This window comes from Astatotilapia calliptera, chromosome 4 (assembly GCF_964374335.1).
Source record: "Astatotilapia calliptera chromosome 4, fAstCal68.1, whole genome shotgun sequence".
Taxonomy (NCBI): domain Eukaryota; kingdom Metazoa; phylum Chordata; class Actinopteri; order Cichliformes; family Cichlidae; genus Astatotilapia; species Astatotilapia calliptera.
In genome coordinates this window covers 20,916,280-20,933,501 of record NC_137425.1, presented here as the reverse complement: position 1 = coordinate 20,933,501, position 17,222 = coordinate 20,916,280, and the positions used below count along the sequence as shown (strand labels likewise).

General features: G+C 39.9%; 1 protein-coding gene and 2 long non-coding RNA genes across 4 annotated transcripts; all 3 read left to right on the top strand.

Annotated features, from left to right (window-relative positions):
• Positions 1-782: 782 nt before the first annotated feature.
• Positions 783-2,908, top strand: LOC145428569 (uncharacterized). The gene is made up of 2 exons (XM_080300932.1): positions 783-1,619; positions 2,384-2,908. Exons 1-2 carry the CDS (start codon positions 798-800, stop codon positions 2,717-2,719), a joined length of 1,158 nt encoding a protein of 385 aa, XP_080157058.1. The 5' UTR covers positions 783-797; the 3' UTR covers positions 2,720-2,908.
• A 7,474-nt stretch (positions 2,909-10,382) lies between these two features.
• On the top strand, positions 10,383-10,820 carry LOC145428304 (uncharacterized). The gene is made up of 2 exons (XR_013908581.1): positions 10,383-10,524; positions 10,605-10,820. It is a non-coding gene; the product is annotated as an uncharacterized LOC145428304 (long non-coding RNA).
• A 23-nt stretch (positions 10,821-10,843) lies between these two features.
• LOC145428303 (uncharacterized) lies at positions 10,844-16,844 on the top strand. Of its 2 annotated transcripts, none has more exons than XR_013908579.1 (5): positions 10,844-10,979; positions 11,916-11,962; positions 12,272-12,423; positions 14,559-14,691; positions 16,173-16,844. It is a non-coding gene; the product is annotated as an uncharacterized LOC145428303 (long non-coding RNA). The 2 variants fall into 2 exon arrangements; XR_013908580.1 differs by having other exon boundaries at positions 10,963-11,032.
• Positions 16,845-17,222: the final 378 nt, after the last annotated feature.

Sequence of the window (17,222 nt, the reverse complement as noted above, 5' to 3'; positions counted from 1 at the left end):
TTTAGGTCTACTGCTTGGTGCTACACAGAAACAGGCTGAACAGACTGGAACTCACATGAATTTGGACGAATCGAAGTAAGAACGTCACTTCTGCTCAATTGAATTGATTATCATGACCCTCACTAATAGCCACCTTAATAAGTTAAGAGCAATGTGCCAAAGTAGTATAAATATTTTAACTTTTGGCAAATCCAGCAGGTTGATTAAGTGATTTCACATCATGTGTTCAAACGGCTTGTCAGTTTTTAATATATCCCATGTGCGCATACTTAAGCTTTAAAAAAATACAGTCCAATGACCTGATAGATGTTTGCTGAACATTGTGGTTTACATCAGCACTTAAATTAAATCATAAAGAACCTGTTTTGTGTGGGCTGTTCGATACCATGAAGCAAGACCTCTGAACATCTCACTTTTTACACACAAACACACGCACGCAAGCAAACAGTGTTTTATGTTCTGTCGTCTAAAATATTATAAATTTGCCCAAAATAGAAGTGTTTAAAACTTCTATACAGATCCTGTGCAGCTGCAAAGCAAAAATAAAAAACTCCCTCCAGGCAGAAGCGGCCATTTTCGTATGTGGGGAAAACCCCCACAAAAACAGAGGGGACAGGCTGGCACCAGAACACCACGGATGTGCCCCGAGATGAGTGTGAAAATGTGATTATCAACAAGCCCACCTGGGCTTCAGGTAGGCCGCACGCTTGTCCAGAGTTCACTTTGTCTTCAAGCGTTTTAATTTAAAACATCAACTGAGGCCTACCCCAAGCTAAAAGAAGCTAAACCTATACACCATGGACAGAGACAGTCTGATTGAGTTTTATTTTAGGCTGGGAATGAGCTACAAACGCATTTTGAAAAGCCTGGCAATGCAAGGAACCATCATTACGGAGAGACATTTAAACCGGATATTGAGAGCCAAGTCGCTTTACAGACGTAAGTACGACCTGGACGCCGGGATAGATTTTATTGTGAACCAACTGCAAGGGCCTGGGAAGGATCACGGTTATCGGTGGATGTTTACAAAGTGCAAACAACACGGCACTGCGATCAGGAAAGAAGACGTCAGGATCCTCATCTCTTTACTGGACCCATTAGGTTCCCAGGTTCGCCAGACCACACGTCTCAGAAGGAGGCAATATTTTGCTCAGGGGCCTAACTTTGTGTGGCACATAGACTCTTATGACAAACTAAAGCCATATGGGATATGTATTAATGGATGCATCGACGGTTTCTCACGCAACATCATTTGGCTGCGGGCCGCACACACTAACAGTGACCCAAAGGTTATCGGAGGTTACTTTGTGGAAGCAGTGGAGAGTCGTGGGGGTTTCCCCAGGCTCGTACGAACTGACATGGGCACTGAGAACGTGTTGGTCAGAGACCTCCAGCGTTATTTACAGAGAAATGACGGGGATGATAGAGCAGGAGACAGAAGCTATGTCACAGGAGCAAGTACGGCAAACCAGAGAATTGAGAGCTGGTGGGCAGTGATGAGAAAAGAAGGAGTCGAGTCATGGATCAAGCTTCTAGGAGAACTGAAGGACGAAGGATTCTTCTTTGGGGATTTCATTGACAAAGCTCTGTCACAGTTCTGCTTCATGTCAATCATTCAGGTAAATGACCCATATTATGATAACCAGTGGTGGTAATTAATTACATTAAATTACGCTGTTTTAGCAGTAAGGGTAACAAAATAATCGTTTACATACCGTAGTTAAAACGACATTACCTTTACCGAACGGTAAATGCAATGTATTCCTAACGTTGTTGAAGTAGGTCAACTGCACTCTGTATGTGCGTAATGGAGGCTGAAGCATCGACCCAGCCAAAGTTTTTAAATCAGGGAACACTTTGCCAATTGAACTGATCAGAAGTCAGCACGACTTAAATGTTGTTTTTTTCTGATCGGAGGACATTATCCTTGTCTGCGCTCATTCTGCATCAGCAGTTATGCTGCAGCTACCGATCTGTCACTGCCAGTCTGTCAAAAGCAGTCAGAGGCTTCACGCATCAGTAACTCTTCAGCGCTCTATCATTGGTACATTCAGGACTCAGATGATATTGGATCCCCTCATGGGATTGAAAAATATTGATTTTGTCACCTGTATTATGCGCATAAAGTTGAAAAGCTTTGCGCATCCGGACCAAGATTAGTATTAGTATTAGTATAAAGCCCAGATCCCACAACTCAGTGGTTTGCCTGGTGTGGTTCTTTCTTTTCTTTTTTTGCAATCACTCCCTCTTCCTTTGGTTTTCATTAAACTGCATCCAAACATTGCTGCTTTTCAATTCATTTAAGGATGCACCACACTTATTGTCGACCATTTTAAAAATGCCTTGTATTACAGCTCTGACCTAATTCTTGTTTCTTCATCAGGAGGTATTGAATGACATCCGGAGTGTTTGGAATGCTCACCGTATAAGGCCCTCAAAGAATAACAACGTGCCCTGTGGGATACCTGATGTCATGTACATGGCCCCTCACCTTTGGGGTGCAGAAGACTGTCTCGTTCCACTGACAGAAGATTTGACCTTGTGTAAAAATAGCTGCACTTTTGTTAGTTCAGTCCCATGTGATGTGCAAGTGTTTGATTTGTGCACAATAATAATGGAGGAATCAAGCTTGGAATTCCCATCTACCATGTCCCAGGCCCTTGATTTATATTTTCATCTCAGGGATACAGTTCGTTCACAGTTATTTGAGGCTACTTAAATGGACACAAACATACAAATGTAGTACATTTTGTACTTCAGTACGTATTCCTACAGCTTAATGTACTTATTATTAAGTAATTATTTTTCTCCAGTGTGTACTTATCTTGTCTTTGTATCAAAATTATCAGAAAAGACTGTATAACATAATTTTCATTTTATCCATGTCAGTAAATTAACTCATCATGAAGTGTTGCTTGCTCTTGGTAGTGTTAAAATCTCCCAATTCTTTGAATCTTTGGGCTGAAGGAAGGACAATACTCGGTGTATAAATGCTCAATCAACAATCTTTTATTTCCATACAATCCAACACTTTATGAGCATAAGCCATCATGATGGGGAGACATGCATGAAGAGGGTCACAGCAAATCTCAAAATGGTGACGGGCTACTCCGCTTCTTATAGCCTCTAGTGGCCCCCACCTAGTCGTAAAAGCCTAAACATTCACATTCTTTCTCTGTTACGGCGCCTAAGTTATGACCTCGGCTCCCTGTCTTTCTGCTCTCTGTAAAGGTGGGGGTATGGAATGTGGTCTGTCTCTTCTATTATCGGCACAAGGTCCTCTGCACACAACATTCTCTTCATGATTCAGCAGTATGAAATGTCAAGAAACAGTGTAACACATTCACAGCAGATCAAGGGTACAGGGTAATCCACACCTGTCTAACAAATCCAAAAATGGTCACATTCTTTTAACCTAAAAATATAAGGGAAACTAAGCTACATACTTTGCACACAATCTAGACTAAGGGATACATATATGTTCTACAGCTGTTAACATAATTCAACTACTTTAACTACAGATATAAGATAACATATGATAACAGAATAATCTCACAGTAGCTACAAAGCGTGGAGTATTAAACTAAAATATGATACAGGTTAGAAAAAAATAAATCCTTTTGGGATTGAGTTAAACTTATCAAACTGTTAAAGCATCAAAAGTTGTTCATAATAGTTTTTGGTAGCAAAAATGTGTTCATTTCTAACAAAAACAAGAGCACCTTGGATAACAACCACATAGACTGGCAATATAGCTAATGTTGTGATCAATTAGACAAGAAGACCAAGTAGGCTAAAGTGTAGAATCATAGTTGTGTCACCAATGCTCCAAATGTTTCTTGAGCCTATATTTTTGTTATTGTGGAATAGATTAAAGCAATCCCATGTTTGATAAAGAACGGCTTCTTTTCTTAAAAATCACAGCACGTGTATGACATTATAGAATGAGTAATTAAATAACTTTCAGCGGTGTCATTAGACATGTTCATGTTTAAAGATGTATAGAATGTAACAGAGAGGACAATGTTTTGTACAAATGAGAATGGTTTACTGGTGTCTTTCAAAATACACCATACTCAAAAACAGGTTGTATTTTGCATATAATAACAGGCTAAAATAACAGTTACATTGTGAAGAGGTTATACAAACCTCTTCACAATGTAACCAATCTCTGTAATTGACAACTTTTCTTCTAAACCCATTAGGAACATAAAGGTTCACATTCTTGTTTCTATTAAGATTTCTGCAAACATCTGAAATACTTTAATATAGAACATGCTTAATCAGTTGGAATATGGTATTTGTAATGGTGTTGTACTTATGTTTGTATATACAGTAGACAGCACTCAGCAATCTTCCAGTTTGTAGAACTGTTACTGTATGCTATATTGGAAATATTTGTTACTCTTCCTGTAGTAAAAAAGTATTAGAATGTTAAAATTAGTCATTTATTTTGGCACTAGCCAAAAACACAGTAACAATGTGTGCAGCAGGAACAGATGCACTTCTATGTTTAGTGTACGGATTCCTGCCAGGTGAAGCACTGAAAATTAAAATCATTTAAATATGTATATGTATTTTCAACTGGTGTTGTTTTGTGGTCTCATTCCCCAAGCAATTTGTTGCCTTATTTTGTCCCCAATATCTAACTGCTGCTTCTGCAAAGTCAGAGTGCTAAGTGCTGTCTACTACAGGCAACTCCACTTCAAATAACCTGAACATTCCCTTTAGCTTACTATTTTAATTAGCGGGAGAAACTAAGAAAGCACTTACTGACCAGATGAAAAAAAAGGCTGCACATGAAAAAGGCACAACGGGCTACACCGTTAAGAGAACTTAACGGCCCAGTCTATTGAACATTCACATTCATTCCTTCATGTTACTGTTAACTACACCCGTGTTTCTATGAACTGTTAGGGTGGAAAACCTAAAACGTGTAGGGCAGAGTGCCTTGAGGACCATGGTTGGGTAACACTGACCTACACCACATCCATCACCCACATAGAGCTTGCGAGAATGCTGTTAAATTCACTGCGAAAGTCTGGTTAGCTGTGATAACCAAGGGGCAGCTTTAGCACACATCCACATGTGTGGGATTGTGGTCTGCGGAGGAAATCTGTAGTTTCTATGAACTCAATTAGTATGGCTTTATCGAACAGATTGGATCCTGTACAGAACCGCAGGAAAAGCTGAAGATATCAATTTCTCCAATGTACCTTTTCAGGTAACGAGAAACTGTTGACTGGGCAGCTGTCATCTCCTCTGGAAAGATTAGAAGCTCCTTCACTGTTTTTACAGTTGGTTTTTTTTCTGCAATGAAATGATGCAGTCCTTCTGGTGGGAGTAAACCAGCTACAGAACCCACAACGGGACGCCAGCACTTGATTACAAACATTGGGGCCTGAATAAGTACTTTGTGTCCTATCTGTGATATTGACCTCAGATGAAATAATGTTTGAGTCCTCAAAGGCACTGATCAAATCAGTAAGACAATGACCTCTTCTAACAGTTAGTATTACGGGACAAGATCGTGGTTCAGGGGGTGCTTGGTCAGGAATATTGGCCTCTCCTGTCAGCCCCGGTGAGAGAGACAATGTGTGATGAGGTGGATCAGACTCTTTTTCTGTAAACAGTGTTTCAGGGTTTAGTTCAACCACACTAATATCCACCCTGTTATCCCCACTAATAATAACAACTGCATCAGAATCTTCACTTTCACCTACATTTGGCAGACCATCCCATGGTAATGTGTCATTCAGTTCCAAATATCCACTTATGGAAGCTCCATCATTAATTACAAAGTTTGATGGTTCTGAATTCACGTTTTCCACCAACAGATCATCAGCGGCCTGATTAGGTTCATTGTCAGTGAGATCTACCACAGAGGGCTGGGTTATTGCATGATCGGCCTCTACGTCTTGAGGCTGCTGTTGTGTTTTCTTTCTGGTACACAGATAAAGTCGCAGAATTTTGACCTTACTTTGCTTATACAACTCATCAACTGTACTGGAAGCATCCACATGCATCTGTGAGCTCTCAATATGAGTTGAATAGTGTGAAAGACTTTTGGTTTTTTTTGAGGTGCCATTGGGGAAAAACTGATTTTCAGCCATAAGTTTGATATTTGACACTGTTTCATTTTTATCTACAGATAAATGCCTTGTTGGGGCGACCATGGCTCAGGGGGTTGGGAAGCGTATCTGGGATACCAGAAGGTCGCCGGTTCGATCCCTGGGCTCTCTGTCCTGGTCGTTGTGTCCTTGGGCAAGACACTTTACCCTACTGCCTACTGGTGTTGGCCAGAGGGGCCGATGGCGCGATATGGCAGCCTCGCTTCTGTCAGTCTGCCCCAGGGCAGCTGTGGCTACAACTGTAGCTGCCTCCACCAGTGTGTGTGAATGTGAGAGTGAATGAATAGTGGCATTGTAAAGCACTTTGGGTGCCTTGAAAAGCGCTATATAAATCCAATCCATTATTGTTCCACCACCACTTACACACGTCACCTGTTTGAACCCACCCTTCTCCTCATCAAAATCCATCCAGCCAACCTCAATTCGTCTCACTGTTCGTTTTGCATTTGTATTTTCTGCCCACTGAGACAATTTCTTTTTAGGAGGCATTCCCTCAGCTCCTGTCAGTCTTTGTCGTAGCCTTGAGAGTATAGATTCTTTCCTGGATGGTGACGTGTTGCTTGTCTGCAGAAGGCCACAGTGGAGACTCTATCGCCAACTTTGGGGATGTACTTTGCCAGGTCACTGTCTGTCATTAAGGGAATGAGAGTTTCATCAATCTGAAAAATATAAATAACAAATTAATAAAAGTGTCAATATTAAAAAAACAATGAATACATACAACTGCATATTTTAGAGTTGTTTTTTGCTATCTACTTTTGATAACAGATACTTTTGGTAATGTGGTACACATTTGTCCAACATAAGATGAACAAAAATTACTTTTTAAATTACTCTTTAAACATATCATGTCATTAATTAATGTCATTGATTAAACCAAAATATGAAATTCAATAATTTATTTTAGAATGTGCATAGTAAATTGTGGATTGCGGCTCTCCGTTCAAAAACAAACACACAGACACACGCACACAGCAACAGCTGCAGTGGCTTACATTCTCATCTTCAAGTTTCTTGATCACATCTTCTTCAACTTTACGCTCTGTTAAAAATTCTCGCAGCCGAGTATCCATAGCTGACCTCCAAACCACATGAAAATGAAATTAGTATTTTTACACTCGGTTATAAATTTTATGTAGCAGATTTTTACATGATAGCCTACCTATAAAATCACTTTATATATGGCAAATCAGAATTTGATAATGATTGTTTTATTACTTAGATATTATCTATGGTAATGAGGAATGGAGCGATTGTCTACTTGGAGTTTAAGTAGTTCAGTATTAGCAATGGCAACCTGCATCAATACAAAATCATTCTGATCACTGTATGCTTTATTAGTTCCCTTGGCAACGTGATACCTGCAGTGAGCTACTGTAACTGCAAGGCTTCATCCGGTGATGCATTGAAAGCTACGGCTCATTTAGCATGCATTACCTTGACAAGTGTGACTCACATGATGCTACTTTCAAAGGAGATGTTCAGCGAAAAAAAGAGGCAATTTTAAGATGCTTTCCGTCTAAAACTGTTATTATTGTCCAGACCAGATTAGTTGCACCAGCTAGTATGGTGATGTGGCCAGGGTAAAAGAGAGACAACTTCGTGACACAGAGAACTAAGGTTTTATGTTGAACATACCTCGTTTATTAGTAGCCTTCAGCCTTGCTCTACTTTGAAACGTCCTACAGTTAAAAATGAGTTTACGGCTACATATTAGCACAACAAAACAACGTGTAGTAGCAACATGAGGATACAACATTTGAAACGTCAGCAGATACAATTTAGAACATAGTAACAATATAGGTCTGAATAAATAACTGCCGAATTGCGGGATAACAATATGAAATAAATATAAAATATAATACACTCACCTTAAGGACATCACCAACAGCAAGGACTCCGTACTATGGCTGACGCAGGCTCTAGTGAATGTGCCCTGGGATGATATATATATATCATCAAGTGTTTCGTGGGCACGTTATACCTATTTCGTGGCCTTGAAATGGTATTTCGTGGCCACAATTTATTTATTTTTTGTACCATGTCATCAGAGGGGCTCCGTACAGATCAGCTGCCTTTACACAGAGAAATGTGAATGCTCTAGAGTTATGGGCAGGGATAGCTCAGTAGGTACAGTGGTGGCCCTATGATTGGAAGGTTGGGGGTTCGAATCCACTGAACGGCTCCCCCGAGGTACCCCTGAGCAAGGTGCTGTCTCTACGCACTGCTCTTTGGGTGCCCAGTGTCTTCCCACTCCTTCTCTGAGTGAATGGGTTAAATGCAGAGAGGGATTTTCCCTCGGGGATCAATACAGTATTCATTATTATTATTATCTTATTAGTATTGGGCTAGGATAAATCAAGCTAGAAGCAGTCCATGAGCTAAAATGAGTGTGACGCTCCTGCAGTAACTGATCACCTACACACAGCTTGAACTGGATTGCCAAAAGGGTTGAAATTACATACAGAGTAAAGAGAGTGGTTCTTATATACAGAACATGCCTCATTCACCCATTCATAAAAGCAACTTTTCTGTGTTTTTTATCACACTCTGATGAATGCATCAGAAAGCAATTCAGGGTTCAGTATCTTGCCCAAGGGATGCAGCCAAGGACTGAACCACCAACCTTCTGATTAGTGACCTGCTCTACCTCCTGATTAACAGTGCACTGTGTGAATTGCCTGTCTGTGTGAATCTCAGGTGCTACTTGTTGTTTTCAGGTGAACACAAAACTTCACAAGACAAGAAGCTGTGGAGTAAACCAAGTGGAGGGGGGTGGCCCAAGGACATCGACCCTGCTGACAAGAAACAAACCAGCCTTTTCAGGAATAAGGTCGAAAAGGACGAGAGCTACATCAACAGTGTTCTGCAGCTGTGCAGAGTAAGATTCAAATGAATCCACAGCAGTCCACCTAGTCTTACTATGATGCATGCTGTCTGGTTGGAGTTTTGGGTTGATGCATGTTGGCTGGATGGTTGCTGGCTTTATGGATAGTTGGGTTAATGCAGGTTTGTTGGTTGGATTGATATTGAATGGATACATGTTGTTTATGGATGTTGTGTAGCCCAGGGTTACAAACAGATAAAAGTTAGAAACCTTTTGTTAGAATTATTACACAAGTTGTTAATGCATTTAAGTTAAAACATTCAAAGCTAAAAGAGCAACACTGGTTACGCTGGTGAGGCTGCTTGGCTCTACACTTGCTGTAGCTGTGCCTCTGACGTAAGAGGAACATTGTTGCTGTTGAAGCAGAGAAGCAGGTGAAAGCGTAATGTGTCTTTTGTTAGCTAGTAGATCTGGAGACTTGAAGCTCTTTCCTTATAAATACACAGTGTTTGCACTAACAGTTACAGCTGCTTAAATGTTAAAGCTGTTCACTTGGTAAACAAATGTCAAAGATTACAGTTCTATGTGATTAGCTAACTGGTGCTGTCTAAACTCACACTCCTTTGTGTTGGTGTTTTGGTTTGGAAGTTGAGTTGTTGTTGTGAGTTGAAAGCAAATGAACATGCATGCCTATTTGCACTGAGTTGTTTTAAAGTAGTGTTTTTGTTTACCACTGGTGTTATTAATTGGTATAATGAATAGAATATAGCGAGTTTGCTGCCTTAAAGGAGCAGTATGGATTAGATCTATGAAACGAATTAATTTAGTTTCACAATCGGTAAGGACCATATTACTATGTAACATAAAAAAATGAATTTGATAGTTGTACAACACATTAGAAAAAAGAACTTGCATTTAAATGTATTGTCCTTAGTTCCTTAAGCAGCAATTTATGGATTATTGGTAGCATGCGTGTGAAGTAATCGAGTGGTGTCGTTATAGCAATGTGGCCAAATATCGCATCAATCACAGCAATCACATCAATCTGTTCCCAAAGTCAAGGTGTGTGTCACGTGTCACGGGGTGGAAAGGGACAAGTTATCTAGGGTTTTTTACTATGCATGTTTTGCTGTGTTTTACCTTTTCAATATTTTAATATTGTACACTGGTTTATTTTTATGAGTTTTACTGCATGTTTTTTATGGTATTTATTTGGTGACTTGTCCTGGAAAGACTCCGCCCCTACCTGATTATAAACCTGATCACACCTGGGAGGTCACAGAGGCCAATAAGAGGGCCTGGCAGACCATGGAGAAAGAGGCTTGAGAGACGGGCAGGCGTGAGTGGTGTCAGGCGGCGGCGCCTGCAAGCCCGGAGGGCTGGTGGAGCTTGGCGTTCAGGAGAGGAGGATACAGTGCCAGCAACACGGAGCGAGCGGTCCGACTGCTGCAGCAACAGGAGGCCAGATTACGTGTCTGCAGGGAATTAGAGGCGGCGAGGCGGGCCGGTGCCGATTGGCGGTTACAAAGAAGCGGCGGGCAGAGTTAAGAGCTCTGCCCACCCGGGGTAAGTCTTTTGACTTGTCCCCTTTAATGAATTATAGCTGCCTAAAAGAATAGTGACTACCGCTGCCTTCCTTTCTTTAGCGCACCGGGGCGCAGAACGCGGAGAGGAAGGCGAGGACGCCGCCGGGTTTCCCTCCTGCACCGCTTCACTGGATTTTTAATTCTTAGTGACTCTTATACACTCAAAGTGAAATTTGGTGGTTTATTGCATTTACAAGACTCTAACATGTAATTTGAACACAATGAATTTATGTTTCTAAGGTGAACGTAATAAAATCATATAAGATCTACATGAAATTCACCAACTAGCACCTCTTAAATTCTTGTTGATATGACATGATAAAATCTAACAAGAGTGGTTAGCTGCCTTAAAGACTCGCGATATCACAAGATCACGTGAGATTCTAAACAAGAGGCAGGAAAGCACATGGTTTGCTCCACAGTCATCTTGGAAAGGTAAGAGTGAATCTATCTTCATCCATCTTGATGAAAATACTTTTTGCACAAAGGTATCATTAGTTTGTCGATTCTTTTCAGTTCTATTTATTCACATTTGTTCTTTTGTTGTTGTTGTTGTTGTTGTTTTGTTTTTTTTAATCTGTTTATGCCATTCTAGCTAGCTAACACGGCAGCACGGTGGTTAGCACTGTTGCCTCACAGCAAGAAGGTCCTGAGTTCAATTCCAACATCAGGCCGGGGTCTTTCTGTGTGGAGTTTGCATGTTCTCCCCGTGTTTGCGTGGGTTCTCTCCGGGTACTCCGGCTTCCTCCCACCGTCCAAAGACATGCAGCTTGTGGGGATAGGTTAATTGGATAATCCAAATTGCCACTAGGTGTGAATGTGCGAGTGAATGTGAGTGTGAATGGTTGTCTGTCCCTGTGTGTTAGCTCTGCGACAGACTGGCGACCTGTCCAGGGTGTACCCCGCCTTTCGCCCTATGACAGCTGGGATAGGCTCCAGCGCCCCCCGCGACCCTGAAAAGGATAAGCGGAAGCGAATGGATGGATGGATGGATAGCTAGCTAACACATTAGTGCAAGAATATAGCACAATGTCATGCTAGCATGATAGCCTAATATGAAAGACTTAGCTACTCCAAATATAGATATTGTTTATAACTTAAACTCTGCACATAAGCTAGTTTGGCTCTACCACAGAGACTGTTGTGATAAATTTACATTTTACGTGTGGGTTGTTGAAATTTGTAAGTTGCAACTGATGGAGAGTGGTTTATTTAACAACTTGTGTTTTTAGTACACTGAGGAGGAAAGACAAAACATGAACAGATATGTTTTCCTGTTTTGTTTTTTGTTTTTTAAATTAAATATTTTTCTACTTAAACTTAGACTTGCAGTTCCCTCCTGTAAAGATAATAAATGTTTAATCTTATCAGGTGGTGAAAGGTCTGGAGAGCTGGCAGGCCCGTTCATCAAATTCATGGTGAGCTAATATTTTTCTTAAATTATCACATTCCCATGTTAAAAATTTAATATATTCATTTGTAAGTGACATAGTTTTGAGACCAAGAAAACATTGCATTCTGATTTTATGTACACATCATCTAAACTTTCTTGAATTGGGGGTATGGCATGATTAAATTAATACAAAGTAAAAAACAATATTAGAATGACAGAATTGTCTAAAATGCATGAATACTATTTGAAAAGATTAAGACTGTAAAACAATAGCCTCTGTATTTCTCACAAATTCCTGGTAATTCAGTTAAAAGTTCTTTAATCCCACTGCTAGGTCGTTGAGATGGATTTCCGTATATATTTGTCCCCCCCCCCCCCCCCCCCCCTCCCCTGTGTACTGATGCTGTTGAAATCAGAAGAGAATACATCGCCAAAGGTCTTTGCGTGTACCTGAATGAAGATCCTGAGCTGGTGAAGGATTACCTGGTATGTTAACTTGCCTGTATCCTTAACTAAGGAGATGATCAAAGATAAGCTTGAACTACATGCAAAAAGTTTCAGGGGATGGGGTTTTCCTATAAATTACCGGTGGCTGTAAAAAAAAATAGCTTTTAAAATGGGAAAAGTAAGAGCTTTAAGTTTCTCACTGGATACTACACGTAGGGCTACTCGATTATGGCAAAAATGATAATCACTATTATTTTCACTGAAATTGAGGTCTCGATTATTTGACGATATTTATTTAACCCTTTAAGACCTACTATAGAACAAAGTCCGCCAGAGCTTATATTATTTTTTTACATGTTATAGTGCCATTGGGAGCATTTCAAGTTGCTATACATCAATACAACTGTTATAGCCCATATTTTAATAATATGTATGCATTAAGTCCATAGTAACTACATTAAAATGGAGCACTGTAACAAAAAATAATTTCCCCCAGGGATCAATAAAGTATTCTGATTCTGATTAATTGCAAAAAGTGCAATAAACTACAAAAAAATTGAAAATCGTTTTTTACATATATTTCTACTTGGAGAAATTTAAGAGGTTTATCCCTCAAAACTTTAAATGCAAAAAATAGTTTACAACAACAGGAAATTTATTTTGAGTGTCTTCATAGTTTTATTTTGGAGATAAAGCAATTTTTATATACTGCAGGGAAAACAATCCTATGATTCAAATTTGCAAAGAAAACAGCATGTGCATCAAAATAAACTATTTCCAGCAGTGCAATATGAGTTCTAAGCATCCCAGAAACTATTCAGTAAAGTCTAACATGACTTATAAAAACACCAGTATAGGTGTTTAAGGCCTACAAGTAAAAAAACTACAGTTTCCGCGAAGATGACGTCACTTCGGGTTTCTGGCAGGAAATGGCGGACGTGCGATAGTTCGCGCTGACGTCTGTTTCAATGTGGGAAGTGTTGCGAACAGCTGATCAAATCGGCAAAGCGTGTTTCTGGAATATTATGTGTTTGTTCCTGCTAGTGCGTTTTGTGCAATTTTTGCAACCGTGACCTAGGACAAGCTGATAGCATAAGATGTAAGTACAACTCCTCTGGTTTCATATGCAAAAAATTATTGCGCTAGCTTACGCGGTTCCGGTTCTACAGGGATTTAAAAATAGTTACGCAAAACGGAGCATGCCCGCTCTGACTGTAAAGGTTAACAATAACAATGTATTGAATAATGACTTTAACAAATAATATAAAATAGTGTGCAAATACTGATAACAGTGCAAATGTTTGCAATATAAGAAATAAATGTAAACATCTGTTTAGTGAACTTTGCAGTGGTGCAGCTACAACACCGTAGCAAAGTTTACACACGATGTCTGACTCGGCGAACCCATAATGTTTCCACACCACTGAAGTTTTTTTTGTTTTTGTTTTTTTTTTTTTACCCCTCTTTTCAACCAACGGCAGTCACTCTCCTCTCCAAATAACTTCTGCTTAGCTTTCCGAGCTTCCCTCGGGTCCTCTTAATTGTTGTGACGCGTGTTGGAAACAAGAGGTGCGCTCGATTTGCCACACGGAGCAGCGCGAGAGTAAAGCACGAGGGAGGGGCTAATAATCGGCTCAGTCACTTTTAATGATCGTTGAAAGCCCAGATCGTAATCGTGATTAAAATTCGATTAATTGAGCAGCCCTAACTACACGCAGCATTCTTGAGTGTTTTATACTATCATTATTATAATATCATTATAACAACCTCATTCATACAAGATTTTTATGTAACATTTACACTTCAATGGATGTATCAGGAGCAACTTGGGGTTCAGTGTGTTACCCATTGATAGTTTTAGTATCAGATTAGAGAAGCCAGGGATTAAAGCAGTAGACAACTTGCTCTACCTCCTGTGCCACAGTCACCCCTATCACAACTCAAGATTTTGAAAGACAGAACATTGTTGAGGTATTGAATGAACTTCTCTTGAGTGAGGAAAAATATCGGGCAGTCATTTTTGATTACATTTACATTATTATAAGGCTTGAATGAATAAAGCTTTTAGGTATTTTACATTAATGTAAAACAGATGTACTTTTAAAACTGTTTGCAATGGACATTAGTGAGAAATCATTATCTTTTTTTTAAATTTGTTTGTTTTATTGTCACAGGAAGTTGATAGAAAGCATGGCCACTGCCATAGCAGAGACAGTCTTTGGAATCTGTGTCATTCGGTCAGAGGGTGCGGAGCCAGCGATGACCCTCAGGATGTTATGATTGTTCTAGAGGGGGTGGAAGTGATGGGTGAGTTGGGCAATGTAGTTTTTGCAGTGACAATGTTGCTTGGTCTGGTCTATTCACTGAACCTGAAATTTGCTAGAAATTGGAGAAAACAAAAAGATGTGTATGACAAATTTGTATTTACCTTTTAGATGTAATAGTGAAATGTATGTTAACCAGACTCTAGACTTTGTTAAATGCTCCAAAAAATTACTCTTTAAATTAACTTCAAATAATCATGGAAAGAATTTCCATGTGATTAAAGTGTTTTCTATTAGCATTAAAGACTTGTGTTGGAATAACTTAATTTGTATGAGTTGGTTTAACTCAATTAACTTAAGCTGGGACCAAATTTAGTAAATTAGTTGGAGAAAACCTGAATTGAGTTGGAACAAAACTCTTTGTTGGATCAACACTATTAAAATATATTGGATCAAAATGCAGTAAATACATTGATGAATCAATCTTTAATTAAGTTGGTCCGACTTGAGTGCATTAAGTTGGAGTAACAGAATTGCATAATGCTAAAATAAAGCAATTTAATCACGTGGAAATTCTTTCCATGATTTTTTTTTTTTGTTCATTTAAAGAGTTGTTTTTTTGTTTTAGTGTACCGTGGCGGACGCCACTGGACTTTTAATGTTGTGTTTTATTGATTTTTATTGTGTTGTCCCCTGGCCAGGGTTGTTTTAATTCATTTTATATTTTTAACTATAAATATCAATCTGTCAATCCTTTCCGTGGCCGGGTGAGGTTTCCCATGTTGAGTCAAATTAAGCCGCAGGCTCCACAGTTTTTAATTTGTGTGCTTTCCCTTGGCGACTCCACTGCTCTGTCCGTTTGGAGGAAGGTTTCCCTCCTTTAAAAACACTGTGGAAAAAATAAAATCACCTTTGCTCCGTTACACACGCAGGAGCGAACCGCAGCCTTGGGCTGTATATTTTGCCCCTTGGTTTAATTTCCAGTGGTCTTTGGCTATTGCATTGTGCATTAGCATATGCGAAGGGCCTGTCCCCCAGCTCCATCTGTCCTCCTCAGAAATGGCAGTAGTGGCCCTCTGATGCCCTCTACCCAGTCGGTGTAGAATTACCTGGCAGACATTGTAAAAACAGCCCCTTGCTGCTGCTGCTGCTGCTGAAGGTTGAATGGCACTATTTGGGCCTCCCCCAACAGAAAAAGCAAGAACTGCGACTGTTCTCGCTCCCATCGGCTGCTCATGGTGCATGGCAGTCCGCAGCTCTCTCCTCCAGGCCCCAGCGTTCCAACTGAAATAGGGGAGGCATGATTGAACAATGGCTGCCAGCCATGCTGAACCCACAGCACCACCCCTAGATGTTGCCTTGCATGGAGGGAGAATAAATAACAGACTGTGACACTTGCACTTCGATTAGTTGATTAGTAGTGTATGATAGCAATAAATCAACAAAAGGATCAATGAGTGCATTTCTGGCTCTGGTCACACCCCTCATTCTATGATGTCATTCTAATGGTATCATGTTGTCCAGGTCATGGAGGATGCCATCAGACTGAACAATGCTGTGGACACTCATCCGGAGTATTTTAAGGATGAGGAGGAAGTGGAGGAAATTCAGGAGTCACCATAAAACGCGAGGTTTTTTCTGCCCTTTATCCCCGTCCCTCTTCTCCACTGTTTCTCCCCCCTCTTCCTTTCTCCCTTTTCTTTTCCTCATTCAAGTCAGTCCCGTATCTAGCGAGTGAAAATAAAAAATATAAAAAATAAAAAATAAGATGCAGCAATTTTACGAGGAAAATACTAAAAAACGAAGACAAAGCCAATGCTGCAGACAGAAAGTTAGAAGAGGTCATTGAAATGTATGATTCCAAAATAAAGCTTAAGAGAACAGTAAAAAATAGTAGTGTGGCCGTCAATGCGGTTAAAGAACGCGAGGAACAACATCAATCCTCGCAGTGTGGATTGAGGGTCTTTTGACCTGTAATACAAAGTTACAGGACCAAACTGCTCTCTCATCTGTTAAATCTTCAAATGGGCAAAGCAAGTGAAAATAAACCATAAAAGATGAATCAAATAGACCATTACGGCAAGGCTGGGATGGTCAATTTGGTAAAGTAAATCCGTTGGGCATCTTTTCTCGCCTTCAGACAATAATTCTGATGGCCAAAGAACCAAACGGGACAGGCAAAAAAAAAGAATAAAATGCACTTGAGTTTGAAGTTGAGGAATAACTCAAAAGAAGCTATATGACAAGGGAGTGAATTATGGAAAAAAGAAAAAGTGATTGAAGTAGTTTTAAAAGAGTGACTTAGGAGTGCCCTCGTACTGAGTGATCAAAACCAGTGATCACTGTAGAAAGAAATAAAATAATTTAACAAGGTGGTAATGTTTGAACATGTATTTGTCTTGTCACAGCAACTTATTGAGAGATGACTGTGTGTGTGTGTGTGCGCCTCTCTTTCAGGAGAGGAAGCATAGCAGATTTGGATAGGAAATTTATAGTTTAGTGTTGATACGTTGTTGTAATGGGGTTATCTTATGCTGAATCTAAGTATGTTAAAGTGCATAAAGGGGGCGATTG

Bases quoted from the DNA above. Each gene is read 5' to 3' on its own strand.
- LOC145428569 (XM_080300932.1), top strand. From the start codon at position 798: ATGGACAGAGACAGTCTGATTGAGTTTTATTTTAGGCTGGGAATGAGC. The intron at 1,620-2,383 runs GTAAATGACCCA...TTTCTTCATCAG, and splicing joins GCTTCATGTCAATCATTCAG to GAGGTATTGAATGACATCCG.